Source organism: Pholis gunnellus, assembly GCF_910591455.1.
Source record: "Pholis gunnellus genome assembly, chromosome: 16".
In the NCBI taxonomy this organism is placed as follows: domain Eukaryota; kingdom Metazoa; phylum Chordata; class Actinopteri; order Perciformes; family Pholidae; genus Pholis; species Pholis gunnellus.
In genome coordinates this window covers 5208641-5223727 of record NC_136543.1, presented here as the reverse complement: position 1 = coordinate 5223727, position 15087 = coordinate 5208641, and the positions used below count along the sequence as shown (strand labels likewise).

Here is a 15087-nt window from a genome sequence, read left to right as displayed (position 1 = left end):
AGACTCTTTGTTTGGATGTTTGAAATGAAAACTTTATCATAGTCTTTTTGACCTGGTCGCTCCTTTTTATTCTTTCAAAGCTGTTATCCTCACAAAAGGAAAACTGCAATATAAAATGGCGTATGTCATTTTAAATATCAATGTTCGCATATTTTTATATTGTAACAAAAAGTTCATTCTTGACCTTGGAAACTGCAGCTGGACTGCTTTATTACATTTTTGTTATTATTCATCAGGTAATAAGTTGACTGGATCAGTCAAAAACAGACATTTCTGTCTTTTAAAAAACAGTCTCACCAATGGCCATTTGGATCTAGAGCTGATATTATTAATGACAATATTCAGCATGACAGGAGTATTGGAGAATTTACTCGACATATTCTGACTTTTTTCTCCTTTTTCTGACATATACTGCCTGTATTTGACACACTATACTACGACTTTTTAATTACATTTATGACATACTACACTGCAACTTTAAACCGTTCACTCCCCTGCATCCCTTCGATCCGTATTTCACTTGACACTTTTACACTACACATCTTGTTTATAGTCCTGTTATCTGTTCGTTGTTTATAGTCCTGTTATCGGTTCGTTTGTGCACTTTATTTTATATTTCATCCTTATTCTATGTTTCACTTTATTTTATATCTTACTTTATTTTATATCCCAATATTAATATTATTTTGTTTCTACTTGCACTGATTGTTGTTGTTGTTGTTGATTGTTAAATGTTAAGCACCTTCCCGTCATGTCAAATTCCTTGTAGGTTCAACATACCATGGCAATAAACGGTTCTGATTCTGATTCTTATTCTGAAAATAAAAAATGTCAACAGTATACTATGACCTTCTCGACATACTGTACTAAAACGTCTTTTGACATTTGACGACACACTATACTATGACTTTATTTTACTCTTTTCGACACATTATCCGGTGACCTTTTACGATGCACTATATAATGACTTTTTGTTTTTACTTGACATTTTTATGACTTACTTATACCATGAAATTATTTGATGACATACTTTGACTTACATATGACTTTTTGTGACTCTTTTATGGCATACTATTCTTTTCTTTCTTTTTTTGTGAGATGTTATACAATGACATTTTTAATGACATCATTTACTTTGAGATTTATATGAGACATTTGTATGACTTTTATGGCACACATTTTTTATGGCATACTATACTTACTGCAACAATAATCAAAGTATCAAGACAATATTTAGCTTTACTGGTGTTTCATTGCTCTGCATTAGATCGTCATCCTCTGCTTATCTTAGATCTAGTCTCGTGGTTTGCTGAGCTGCACCTCATGAGTCTTCCTGTGGTTCTCTAGCTGCTAGTCCAGCATTTTCTGGAGGACAGAAACCCCAAAAAAACATTATAGACTCACTGTCATTCAAATATAACACTTATAACACACACTTGTGTCTTGGCACCTGCAGCGCGATCACGTGACAAATAGTTCACTGATAAAAGCACCATTTACATGTCTAGGGATTATACAAAGAAGGTCAATTTGTTTTTTTGGATGCTTTAGAAACAGGTCGTCTGTATAAATCTGCATTTGAGTATTTGTTTAGCCAGCCAAACCAAATAGTTTACAGGACATTCAACCTTTGTTTCTTTATAATGCATGTGGTACTTCATTGTGTTTCTTTACAGGGCTTGTACAAAGTCAATAAAGTAGTCCATGAATAAGAGATATGAGTTTACAGACATTTACACTCCCTCCCCGGCATTGTGGAGGTTGGTTTATGGCTTTTTGCCGGTTACACCTACAGTCTACGGTTTATACTCGTCTTCATTTTGTTTGTAAGCCTTCTGGCGTTTTGGAGAAAAGTACAATGAACAGCGCATAGAGTATAAACGGCTCCGTGCATTACCTTAAGTAAAGATAACTTTCTTTTACCTATGACAAGTATTTAAGAGCCTTCAGGCACCGGTTTTATAGTTAATAGGAGTTGTTCTGAGGTGTAGGCCAGATATCAGGGCACTACTAGTGCAAATGTGAACTAAATTAAATCATATAGTAATGATTACATGAGATTGTGAAAATTAACAACATCTCCAAAGTAAGGGAGGTCAATACATGGATCAATTTCATTACTTTTTAATGTCATTTGCTGTATACATTTTTTTTTTTTTACGAGCATCATCATCAAAGTTAAGAAAAGACATGTTCATGTTTTGTTCTAATTCAGGTAGGGGGATCTGAAAAACTAAAGTCCTTTTGAGGATTTGTGCCTGTACTAATAGCGGTGTGCCCCCCCCCCCCCCCCCCCCCGCAATCTAAATCTAAAATTCCGCCCCTGTCCTGACGTGACAGGAAATGAAATAAAGATTTTCTGTTAAGTGGAAAACACACAGTGAACATGCACGCCTCATTACTCACACACCCCAAGGTTAAACGTGTGGAATGTATTCTGGTGTGAGCGCGAGTTTCCAACCAGATTGCATTACGTAGTTGGCGACGTTGAATGTGACTTGTGAGTGAGTCACGGGCCGACTGGAGACCTGGTCTCAATCCCACTCTGCAGTATATCTGGAAGGCTGAAGGAGACACGCGAGGAGACGAGGAAAGAACACCGCTGGGAGATAAACGTGCAGCGCGTCTCCAAACCTGCGTAAATGTGCAATGCACTGTCATAAGTTATGAATCACCAGCCTCGTTAAAGAAGGGAAGGCTACATGAGGGGGAAAACACATTCACACAGAGTAGAGAAAAGGGTCAAATACAGTATTAATGTGCACTTTGTTGACATGCTCACTATTGCCAATGCTAACAGGGGCAAGCCAAATAGTTCAACTTCTTGGTGATGCTGAAAAGGGAATGAAGTATTTAAGATTGGCTTGAAACCAGCCATGTCTATAAAAAAAATGTTAGGCCAAACCATTTGGTAGATGTTGAAATAGAACAATCAAGTAAACCTCAGCGGCACTAATGGAGAAGCACGGGGATCATCAACAGATGACATAATGTATGAGATCTTCTGCGTTATCAGGATTCATTCGTCTGGGGAACACAAACGTCTTTACTAAATGGGACTGCAACACATCCGACAGATGTTGCAATATGGCTAGAAAAAAAACATCATAATGCTTGTTGCCTGCTAGAGGAGTAAAAACAGTCACTGTGACATTCATACCAGATGAAATGTGACTCTGGGACGGAGCCTGAAACCGACGAGTGCATTCCAGGGATGGAGTCTTCCCAGTCAGCCCCTCCATCATACGTGTTTGTCAGCAGCTCTGGTTCCTCTCCATGCCTCCATGTGGTGATACGTTGGGACCGGTTGTGACTAATGTGCCAGTCACTGCAAGATTCAACTACTTCCAAGTTTCGTGCTACTCTAAGGGAGCTGTGAAACATCCAAGCAGAGAAAAGACAGCGCTAACGGCGAGCTGGAAGCCGATCGCCATTTAGTCCCACTGCATTCAAGAGAAGGCCGACATCACCGACACACTAACACATTCTAGATCTATAAGTGGCACTACAGGTAAGATCATAAGTAGTATCTGTATTAAACTCTCCCTGGCTGTGTATTTCCTTGGTATTTACAGATGTACAGCCTTCTATGTGTTTTGGCGCAGCCTAGTGAAAAATGTGGATACTTCATGCGGACGAATGTTAAAAGCTTTAACTTTTACAAACTTTTGTTCACCAAACACTATAAAAATAAAACTTCCATGTGTTTGTTAAAACAGCAGTGTATTCTTAAACTTATGAATGACAGAACCCAGGGACCAGTGTGTAGACAGCATGATGCTGTCGACAGTTGGTGCTCTGTGTTTACCTTTGTAATTATTTCATAAAACAAACTGAGAACCGACAGAAGAGAATGTGCTGGCTATTCTCCACATTAGCTCAGTAAACACGGATTATATTTGGACTAAACTATCCCATAACACAACTTTTTTATGGACCATATGTGTGGGAACTCCATCCAACAATTGGTCAATTTAGATTTTTCACAGGCACGCATCTGCCAGTGATTGACAGAAGAAACAAAGATTTAGGGTTATTACAGCCGGGACTTACCAGCCGCTTCACGACATCCAGTAATTCTTTAACTGCTGTGATGAGTGAGCGTGTCTTTATACAAACTGCCAAAACATATTCTTTACTTGTATTTGATTTTATTTTTTGCAAAACAACCATGTAATAAAAGAATCCGGGTTATTCAGGAGTTATACGTCTATGATATGATGCTTAAAAAAAACAAAAAACATAACTTTCTTACAATGGGAAATTAACCACTTAATAAATACAATCTTTTTTTTTTTTAACACTATACAAAATGGTGTGTTACAAGCGGTGGGCCTCGTCAGGCCTCAAGTAACATGCAACACCATATTTCTACTTGGCAGGTTAAAATCGTAACCTTGACCAAAGGTAGGTAACGGGGGGGGGGGGGCAAGCAATACACGCAGTACAGGCTGAAATATGACAACAGAAAAAATAAAAAAAAGGTATACAAAGTTCATGAAGTCCAGAATGCTTGAGTTTCTCTACAGGTGTCCTCCTCATGTGTGTCCAGGTGTTCCAGTCGTCTTTGCTAAGTCGAATAGTCCTGCAGGACGACAGGAGACGAATAACGGCAACGGTTATTGAAATGAAGGCAGCGAGCCCCGTCACAGCTGCAATGATAAGTAGATTAATTGATTGCCAGAAAATGGATCAGCAACTAGTCTGATTACGTAATAATGGTTTAAGTCAGAACAGTTGATTTTTAAGCAAAAATGGAAACAGTTGAAGAAGCCATCTTGGTCTGCTTTAGATTATAACGGCCGTTTTCACTATTTTCTGACATTGTAGAGACAAAACAATTCATCTAGAAAATAATCGCCAGTTGCGTGGCTAATAAATACAATCATCAGTTTCTGACCAAATAACAGTATTACTGTACAAACAAAACAAATAGAACTCAACTTACAGCTCGTGGTTTCTTGTTAACCTTCATGTCAAATCTGCAACAAAAGACGAAGAAAAGCTGCATTATACATTGATCATAAACCTGGTTTTGAAGGGAATTATGGTAAGAAGCGATACCACTACTATACCACGAAGAAGCCCAAAGGCAAGCTTATAACAAGAACACTAAATGACCGTGTGTTTGTTCTTGTTCGTGCACAAATCTGAAGCCAGCCAAACATCTGACAAAACCAGCAATGTTTTCTTCAATTGCTGGAGCTGGGGAAGCACACTCTGGGGTCGGAAAGATATGACAATACCCCAATAACAAGCACGAAAAGCTAATGGAGATCAGAGTGCTGGATGTTGATTTGCATTCAGATGATGGAAGTGTTGGACATGCAGTATGACTGAATAACTAGCAGGCTTTAAACTCAAAGTGTAGGTCAACAGAAGCAGACAGAGAGCAGAGGACGGGGTTCACAGCAGGCAGGATGTAAAGACCACAGGAGCAGGAAGTAAAATTCAGACTTACTCGAAGTCATAATCAAACATGGCAGAAGGACTGGGGGGGTGGGGGGCGGCATTAGGGAAAGGAAGAGAGCAGCAACTGTTAATTCACCCACCTCTACAGCCCTACAGTCTACATAACACTGCAGTCCGGACTTTACAGAGTGAGAGAACCACTCCGTCACAGTGCGTTAGGTGGAGCACCTGCTGTGTTAATGTGTGGTTAGAACAGTGAGGCCTGAGTCAGGGAAAACCGGTTGACATTAAGTGGTCGTGGTGTAACGGACCTTTGACGATCCGTACGGATCAGCACGTATGTGAATCATGGATTAATTACAGTTCAACGTTAACCATCAGTGTGTGAAAAAAAAAAAAGGTTTTACTGATGATTGTTATCCGCCAATATTCAGTAAAATATGCTTTCAGGACATCAGCATTTAAGCTTCTCTAGTCGCTGATCGCTGATAATGTTACATTATAAACAACCGTGTTTAAATTGACAGGAGGAGAGCTGGCAACGGTCTCGAAAGGCTCCGTTCAGTTACATTACGATGCGTTCAGGCTCTGTTTGGTGAAAATGAGTTCAGGTAAATTATAACGTTATCATGATGTGTTCACATGTGATCTCGTAAAATGTAGTGTTGGCGAGAAACTTGAATGAAACCAGTGGTTTGAAGGAGACGTTTTCACAACAACATAAATAGATATTAGAGATGAATTATGAGCTGTTTACACAAACTCTAAGCTGTCGTTAAAACTACTAATGACAGGATTTGTTTTGATCAAGAAAATTACAATCTTTTACTCTGAATTTGGAGGAGTTTAAATGATTTTTGGGACGTGACAAAAAAAATAATAGTCTGTAAATAAATAAGCCTTGTAAATAAAATCGTGATCAAGGATCCCTAAAAGTTATATTTGCTCCCTTTTTTCTTTTGTGCCGATCCGATCCGTGAGTTTTATGATCTGTTACACCACTAGTGAGCAGGTTGGTGACACACAGCCACCGTAATCATTCAAACAACAATTCTGCTTAACAAACCTATCAGTGAACAGTTTGTTCAACGGACGACATTGACTTAAATCAATAAAACTAGACTTACCAATAAACAACCAGTGTGTTTACATGCTCTTAAGTTGTCCAAATCCAATTCTTAATTGAGTTATTAAGAGTTGGATTCCACATAATAGGAAAGTTTCCCAAAATCAAAAGCTAGGACATAGAAGAAAATACCACAGTGTCCTGAAAATAATATTGTTTTCCCTACAAATTACATTTGAACAAATATTACATTTGAAGACCTTAGATTTAAATCTTCACAACAGCAGATATTGCCTTTACTTTTACTCATCCATGGACTAACAGTGTCACCGGGAAACTTTACCTTATAAGTGTCTTATAAGCATATATTCCGGCCACTACGGTATATTTCTCTTACACAAAATGATATACGTTTTTTTGTTACCATTTAAGGAAAAATCTGTGTTAGATCTGCTCACAGCAAATGATTATTAAACAAATTTGGGAATTTACAAAGCTCTGGAGTTGTTGGAAATGTTTGGATCACACGAGTCACTCGTACACAATCCTACGCAGCCAAAACTATTCGACACAGTTTAATCCTGATAATATTAGTGTGGCCTGACTCATACACAATGAATAGACAAAGCTGTGCAGAATCCAAATGTTGCTTTAGAATTTCAATGTCTTGTGAAGAACTCATTCAAACAGTCGAGCTTAACCCTGGTCACAAGTAGACATAGCTTCATTTCAGGAGGTCCTTAAAGTCACCGGGTTATTATTGGATTTCTTTCTACATAACATTCACTCTGAATTTGAATCAGAGAGAAACATTTTGCATCAAAAGGACGTTTAAAAATGACTACGCCACGTTAACAAAATAAGATCCGGTAGGGAGGAAATCTTACCCGGCCTGCTTAGGGACGGGTCCCGAAACCCAGTATCAAACTAAACTATTATAGACCACAGTATTGAAGCTACGACATTTTGGTGTAACTTGTTTCAACTACACACAACAACACAAGCTAACAAGGAGCGAAGCAGAAAGGCCACGGTAAAGACGGTGAAGTGAAGGTAACTACGGCGACGACGCTCGATCCTGTGAGCTCGATGAAATCTTTGCGAGTAAAAAGACAAATACTTTATCAAAACACCCGCTCAACAAGCAGGAACGCGGTATATCGATCTGCTCTGTCAGCAGTCTCTCATCCATCGCCGCGATGTTTACACAAGCAGAGTGCTCGCTCAGCTAATAGCGAGCTGCTACAGACAAACTAAAACCAGAGCGGCCTATATTCTGTCAAGCTGTTTAGCTTTTGTTTGTTCTTGTATACGTGTCTGCTGGCTGAGACAGAGCAGCGCTCCTCTTTCTACCAGTGACTCACATCAGCAGAGGCAAAAAGAGAGACACCGACGGGTACCAGCGTTCTTCACAAACCTCACTTGGGAAGACGATTGATTTCACTGCAATTTTATATTTGTTGAGAGATATTGTGAGTGTATACTGGGACTCAGGTGTAAAAATCACTGTTAACGCTCTACAAACAACATTTTCTTAATAGTAGTGTTAACGATAAACTCCTAACGAGGCCTGCTGTATTGTAAACATGGATTTACATCAACCTCTTTCTCCCAGTAACCTGGTTTCTTGTGTGCATGTAAGCAAACTGATCGGTTATTAACAGACTCAGATTCTTAGTCAAGAAATTCTGAAATTGGATGTCAATTAATCAGAAGGCAACAGACGCAGAGATCAAACGGCACGAGGACACGCTTGGATCTTCATTGTGTACCTGTGTCTGTTTTTGTTCTTCCTCTTCTTGTGGCTCCCGTGATGGCTGCCTGAGGAGGAAGAGGAGGCAGCTTTCTGAGGCTTTAGGTCCTGCAGCGTTGAGTCCACATCCTCTGTGTCCTCCTGGCTGGGCTCGTTCTCTTGGTTCTGGAGATCTGGAGAGGCGTCGCTTTCCGTGCCGCTGCCCGCCTCACCTGACGGGACCCAAACGGCAGCACAAACTCAGTGTCAGAAAGACGCCAAAGACTACGACGGAGGAACGGGCTGCTTGGCTTGAGAAAATGATTTTTAAAAAAACGACTCACGTTTTTCATTCATGTGATCGGGTATCCCACCGAGTGCACAAACCGCCTGAAAAATCAAAACAGAGAGAGCAGTGCATTAGTAGTTCTTGTCTTGCCACAAATGAGTAGCTAAAGTATTGTGCGAAAAAGTCCAATGAGAGAGTAACTTACTGCAACTGATGTGACGGATGACTTGCTGAATAAACGCTCGGCTTCCTTGAATTTCCTATTCCTTCTATCAGTCTTACTATTGGAGTTCCTGTGAGAATATCAGAAATATGGTTAAAGGTGCTTTTGATTAAGGGTGCTCCGATCAATATGCTAATATTCATTCTGAACGGTTTGATCGCTGGTCTCTATGAAGGCCGATCAGAGAATTCATTGATTCTGAATGGAAATGTTTTCAATACTCATTTGCCTGCTCCTTTAATAACTCTGAAAGGAACTCAGCTGTAAACACACACACACACACACACACACACACACACACACACACACACACACACACACACACACACACACGACGCAGAGCTCCTCGACCGGCTCACCATCTGCTGAATAAAATGTCCTCGTCTGTTTAATCTAGTTTTTCCACAAGCAAATCTGGCAAAATAAACACACACTGACTCTACTAAAAACAAAAGGACACATTATGATATGAATTAGATTGCGATAGACAATTTGAATGTGGCTAAAATTAAATTTGCACACATCCCTCTGCATATGAATCTTGTTTCTGAATGTGTAGCTGCTCTATAACTCGTCTCCCTTTGTGCACAGCAGCAAGCGGGAGGACAGTTGTTTAACCGCAGTGATGTTGTTGTTTTTGAAAGGCTAGATGCTAAAAAAAAAAAAAAAGAAGATTAAAATAGAATATTTCATTAGATAAAAACTTGTTGTGAATTTTGGAAATATTTTTCCAATACATTTTTACTTTTGGACTTCACAACACCCTGGAGATATTGGAAACGTTCAGATCACACAAGTATGAAACAATCTGAGGCAGCCACCACTGGAATCCACACACACACACACACACACACACACACACACACACGTAATAATTATAATGTCCAATTGATAAATATATTAATTAGTCTCCACATACAAATGTCATGAACAAGACCTTGAAGTAGTGGGATAACACTACGTTCCCACCTCCCACCTGCTCATTCATTCTGTGACATTTAGACAGTGATCATTTTATAACAAAGCTGAAGAGAAAATGTATGTGGTTTCCAGTTAAGTAATGAAAAGCGATTACACAAACACTTGTGTATTTTGAGGCTATTGTGATTGCTGTAAAATTCACAAATTTCTTCTTATTTTCTTCTACATATACACTTCATGACGACTTATGCAGACAGTGCGACAGTAATGTATCTGATATACTTACTTTTGGTTGGTGAGGTATCGGTCCCATCCTCTGATGATGTTGCCATACATCTGAGTGTCTTCTAGATAACTGCCTTCAAATGCATATATTTGTCTTTCTAAGTTCACCAGTGTCTCCTAGAAATAGATGAAAACTTTAATTAACTGTGAGAAATGAGTAGGTACTGTGCACAGATGATCAGAAAAATGTGTTAGAATGTTTGTCAGACTCTTGATTTTATATCAAGGATCCAGACATAGGGGAGTTATCTGAACTGCAAGCAGAGTAAAGATGCCGGGTGAGAAAAGTCTGACTGCTACAATTAGTAGTTTACTCACTACTCTTGTTTCTGCATGACTTGTGTTGTCACCATGCATGTTCCCTGTGTTGTTAAATGAACACTAGCCTAACGTAACTATAGGTGTACAGTGCGCCCATAAAACTAACGTATCGCGAGAACTTTGCCAACCGGGCGGCGGCTAAATTGAAGCTATGCTAACTAGTTAGCATATTCGCTGCAGTATAAACGGTATTATTTTCAAATAAAATGTATTTTTTCTTAAATAGCAACACTTGAGTGTAACTAAATATTCCCACAATAGTCCACGTGTGACGGGTGGACAACAGTTAGTAACGCTACGCTCCCTACATTATTGTCTTAACGGTAACGTTAGCTAGCTAGCCAAGTTAGCAAGAGCTACTAGCACTACTCTGATGAACGGTCCAGAGATAGCTAATGGCATTAGCTTAGCAGTTAGCAAGGCCTCAGCTAGCAACCGCTGAGATTAAAGTTAAGAGTTACCTGTATTTCTACATGGTAAAAAAACACATTTAAAGCAGCATTCATCTTTGAGGGAATAGCGGTAACGTGGACTCACAGCGAGTTCTTGTTTCCTCTTCACCAGCTCTGCGAGCTCCCGGCGGGTGTCCGGGATCTGTGGTGGAGTCGCCTTCGCATGCATCGCCATGATGGATAGAGCTAACTGTCGAAACAAAACAGAGGCGGGTTGGTATAAAGCGCCTGCTGGACGACCGTATGACCGACAGATGGCGCCAAAAGACCGCGTCAGCGGAAAACACGCTCTGTTTTACGTTTCCATAACAACGATAAATGTGAGTTTTTAGGTAACTTCAATAAGAACAGATTTACTGACTTTCTACGTGATAACCAACTGAAGCATGGCCAACAACCGAGGATTCAACGTTAATGAACGTGAGTCTAAGTGAAAACTTTATTTCATTTTTTAGCTAAGGAATACTCTCTCATAATTCTTTTTTTTATTTAAATGCAGATGGAGATCCATAACAACGATAAATGTGAGTTTTTAGGTAACTTCAATAAGAACAGATTTACTGACTTTCTACGTGATAACCAACTGAAGCATGGCCAAGAACCGAGGATTCAACGTTAATGAACGTGAGTCTAAGTGAAAACTTTATTTCATTTTTTAGCTAAGGAATACTCTCTCATAATTCTTTTTTTTAATTTAAATGCAGATGGAGATCCGGCCTACACCGCTTCACCCTCAATTCCAACAAAATACCAATGTGTGGTGATATCAAATAAAGAAAAGAAGGGTTTTTTATCTCAAACTAGGAGATTCCCTTTACAAGTCTGTCTGGTAGGGACTCACCCAACATCACTATAAAGTATTAGCCAACAAACAACGCAATATAAACACGATGATGTGTGTTTGTTTCAGAATGAAAATCCAGGACCAGGCAGCTATGGATTAATGTCCAGCGCTGAAGTCGAAAGTCCTTCTTTCTCAAAGAAAGGCACCACAGGTTTTGTTGCATCCAAGGTCAGGCTCCCCAAGTCAGGCACACAGATTTCAGGTGCATGCTCAGCAGGGCCGTAGCCAGGATTATAAAGATACGGAGGTCAAGTCAAAGACAATGTCACACTTATTTGAACCCTTCATATTTTACTAAACAGGTTCTTCATTTAAGTGTTAACTTAATTTAACGTAAATTTCTATAAATCCTATTTCCCAACATGACGGTCTAAAATGTGTTCCATGACTACTAAAGTTTAGATTCAGCTGATTGCCTGTCAATACACCAAATATGCTATTACAAAATGGAGAATTATTTGTAATATCATCCTCTCCAATAGACTGTCAGGGCTTCCAGTGACCCGCAGAGAGGCTTCCCAGGACCAAATGCATACAACCTGCAGAGCACCTTCATAAAGAAGAATGACTTCAGCATTGGAGTCTCCAGGGTGTTCAGGTTGCCTGTGGCTGTGCAGCTGGATGGTCCGAAGCACGAAACTCCAGCCCCGAATCAATACGATGTATGTATGTGGATTGTGCAAGTACATTTTAAATACTGTGCTGTGCATCCTGTAGTTAATGTGCAGCCTTTTTTTTTATTGACAGGTCAGTTGTGATGGAAGAAAGAGCTTTTCCTCAGTGGTTGGTACATCAAATTTCCTGTCAAAAACTGGACGCGACACTTTTCACCCAAACAAAGATGTGCCATCGCCATGTAATTACCTCTAAGTTCTCTATGAAAAGTCAAGTATAATGTCATTGTAATGTATGAATTTGATGTATCTTAATCTTGCATCCTAAATATGTTAAAGGCCACTATGAGGTGAATGGCCACTTTATGCAGAACGACTCCAAGGCAGTCTCGTTCCCCTTCAAATCAAAAACTCAGAGAATCCCTCCTCTGATTGACCACCGCGTACCAGGCCCAGGAGCCTACAGTCCCCATCAGACCCCTGCACTGGTGAAGAGGGCCGTCCTGCCGTAAGTAAACACATAATATGTATCGCTTTGGTTATGTTTTCCCCCCAGGTATTCCTTTTCGATTGTCTGAAAATGTAAATCCTGTGTTTGTAGGAGGGGATTCTATTTGGCAATATCAACGCCTGCTAAGATTGTGCCCAAGGACCCCCCCTGGCCAGGCCCTGGGCACTATGACATCACGGATTCTAATGGCCTGTCTAAGCATCCCATGCCCACAGCTTCATTTGCATCCAGATCTGAAAGGATACCCCAAAACTCACAGGCCGACATGATGCCAGATCCAGGTATTGCCTAAAAAAGCAAGTCCACGACATAAAACATGAATTCTATGTATTTTACAAGAAATGATTGGCTGTTGGCATTTAAGTATATTCTTGTTTCTGTGATTAACTAGACACATGCAGGGGATGTGCTGTCAGGATATTTCCTGTGCAGTTTTGTCTCTCTAAAACACAGTGAACAATAACCACCAGGTTGTGGTATCTATCCAAAGAAAAGCTTTCTTTGTAGATTAATCATTACATACATTTCATACACAATTATATGTGCTACATAAGCTGAGATACTGACTTCTGCAGTGAGGTGGTTGGGGTGTGAAATGCCATCATTTTCATGCACTAATTTGCTCCTTGTAGTCACATGCTAATTTGTACAGCTTTAAATTTGCATCCAATTTGCATCCCTACTCTGAGAGCTGCTGAAATTTAGTGGGAAATGTAGGAAACTGCTGACTTAAGTATATGTAAATGAGGCAGGTTGAGGAAAAGTAGGAGCAGATACAATTTGAATGACAAGATTTTACCATAAAGTAACTCCTCGAAGCTGCCTTTTTATTAAATTTATTATGAGCAACATGATCTATCGTGCTAAGATGTAGACTTTGTTGTTATTTGTTGGTTAAGACACATGCACTTATTAAGGTCAACTTTATCAAGTCAGGGGAGATTCTGGAAAAAATGCCAATGTTTGCCTTTGTTTATTTATTGTGATGCTTTTGTAAATAGTCGACACATACAGTCAGAAAGTTTAGTGAGGGTTGACTGGAGGTAGGTTTTGTTGTCGCACTTTCACCTGTTATTTATCGGTTATGATGATGTGTTACAGTGTATGTGTTAAGCCCACAACCTCACAGATTATGTCGCTGATAAACTGGATTACTGTTCTATTCACATCAAATGTTTTTTTTTTTAAATAGCCATGGTTATCCACCCAAAAAAGAGAATGTGCAATACATACATTTTTCTGAGCTAAGACGGGACCTAGAGAAGGAGATTGACACAAGCAGCACTAAAAAATGCGTTCTTTTTGGCCTGGAGCTGAATGGGTAATTTCACCACCTACTTCAAGCTGTGACACATTTAAAGAAGGAATGCCCCTCATGGGCTTCAGGGGATTTTAGCAGGAGACCAGAGCTCTCGCTCATTGAACATTCATCTCTGTCTCTTATCGCCTGGAGCAAGAGAGAAGAGCGACTCCCCTGCAACTGGTCGCTGTCCTATTATATAAAGGTCAACTTGATCTTAAAGTTCCAGGCAAAATTAGAAATCATGCACAATTTCTTCTTTGGTGGGAGTCGCTCAGGTTGCCCATTTGTCTGACATCACGTTCTCTGGCTGTTGGTGAAAGACACGTGTGTAGTCTTAGCTGTTTGATATGATTAAGTTAGGCATTAAGTTATGCTTTCTCTCTTTTTGTCCAGGTTTCTATGATCCACAGATTCCACAGAAGCAGTCCTTCTTCTACAATGACTCCAGAGTCTGGCTTCCCGTATAAAGCTTTCAGGGAAACCTGCACTGCAGATATGTACAATACTCACACACATGAACTATCTGTATTAAAAAATGCTTCCACGCACGGTATGTGTCTCTGTGATAGAATGTACAGGGGTTCATGTATCGTTGACATTTCTTTTTTAATAGTTGTTGGGGGGGGGAAAGGGTAAATATGAAATGTTTGTAACCATTTAGTCTCTATTTCAATGTTAGGCCGATGAGATGTACGAGATATTTTGGAAGATGAACCATGAACTTGATTTCTCCAGAGTAGTGTTATAAGGGAAGGCAAATCTTTTGACAGGCCATATGTTTTATCCTCACCTCGATATCCTGATGCTCTTATCTGTAGATGACATAGAAGTAGGTGTTGCTGGGTAACCGACAGCTGCTGGTCCGGTCAGTGGTGCGCCATGGTAACAGCTGAGAGCTTGAGATGACACCACTGTGCCAACTGCTAGAGGGCAGACAGAGGGGTGGAGGGCGACTGTATGTGAGCAATGTGACTGACCGGGCATGAGGCAGCAGGGTGGTGTTTAACCCCCGAAGAACAAATGGAGACATCAGTCATCGGCCTTTATCGGATGTTATATTGTCGGAACAGCGGCTACAACACTTTTCTGACCCCACAATGAGTTAGCTGTGAGT

The 15087-nt window shown here is 40.0% G+C and overlaps 2 protein-coding genes across 5 annotated transcripts; one reads left to right on the top strand and one right to left on the bottom strand.

The window, feature by feature from the left end:
• Positions 1-4140: 4140 nt before the first annotated feature.
• Positions 4141-10880, bottom strand: meaf6 (MYST/Esa1-associated factor 6). 4 transcript variants are annotated; one of them, XM_079175983.1, is made up of 8 exons: positions 10787-10880; positions 9930-10045; positions 8705-8792; positions 8555-8600; positions 8251-8443; positions 5462-5491; positions 4949-4982; positions 4141-4652 (listed from the first exon to the last, which is right to left on the bottom strand). In XM_079175983.1, the coding sequence occupies exons 1-8, from the start codon at positions 10874-10876 to the stop codon at positions 4647-4649; spliced, it is 603 nt and encodes a 200-aa protein (XP_079032109.1). In that variant the 5' UTR covers positions 10877-10880; the 3' UTR covers positions 4141-4646. The 4 variants fall into 4 exon arrangements, with proteins under 4 accessions (XP_079032109.1, XP_079032108.1, XP_079032111.1 ...); XM_079175982.1 differs by having other exon boundaries at positions 4141-4585; XM_079175985.1 differs by lacking the exon at positions 5462-5491.
• A 411-nt stretch (positions 10881-11291) lies between these two features.
• Positions 11292-14440, top strand: stpg1 (sperm-tail PG-rich repeat containing 1; the record flags this gene model as incomplete). The annotated part of the gene is made up of 8 exons (XM_079176227.1): positions 11292-11325; positions 11406-11530; positions 11612-11713; positions 12028-12207; positions 12293-12401; positions 12499-12667; positions 12761-12951; positions 14367-14440. The coding sequence occupies 8 exons, from the start codon at positions 11292-11294 to the stop codon at positions 14438-14440; spliced, it is 984 nt and encodes a 327-aa protein (XP_079032353.1).
• Between the last annotated feature and the right edge of the window lie 647 nt (positions 14441-15087).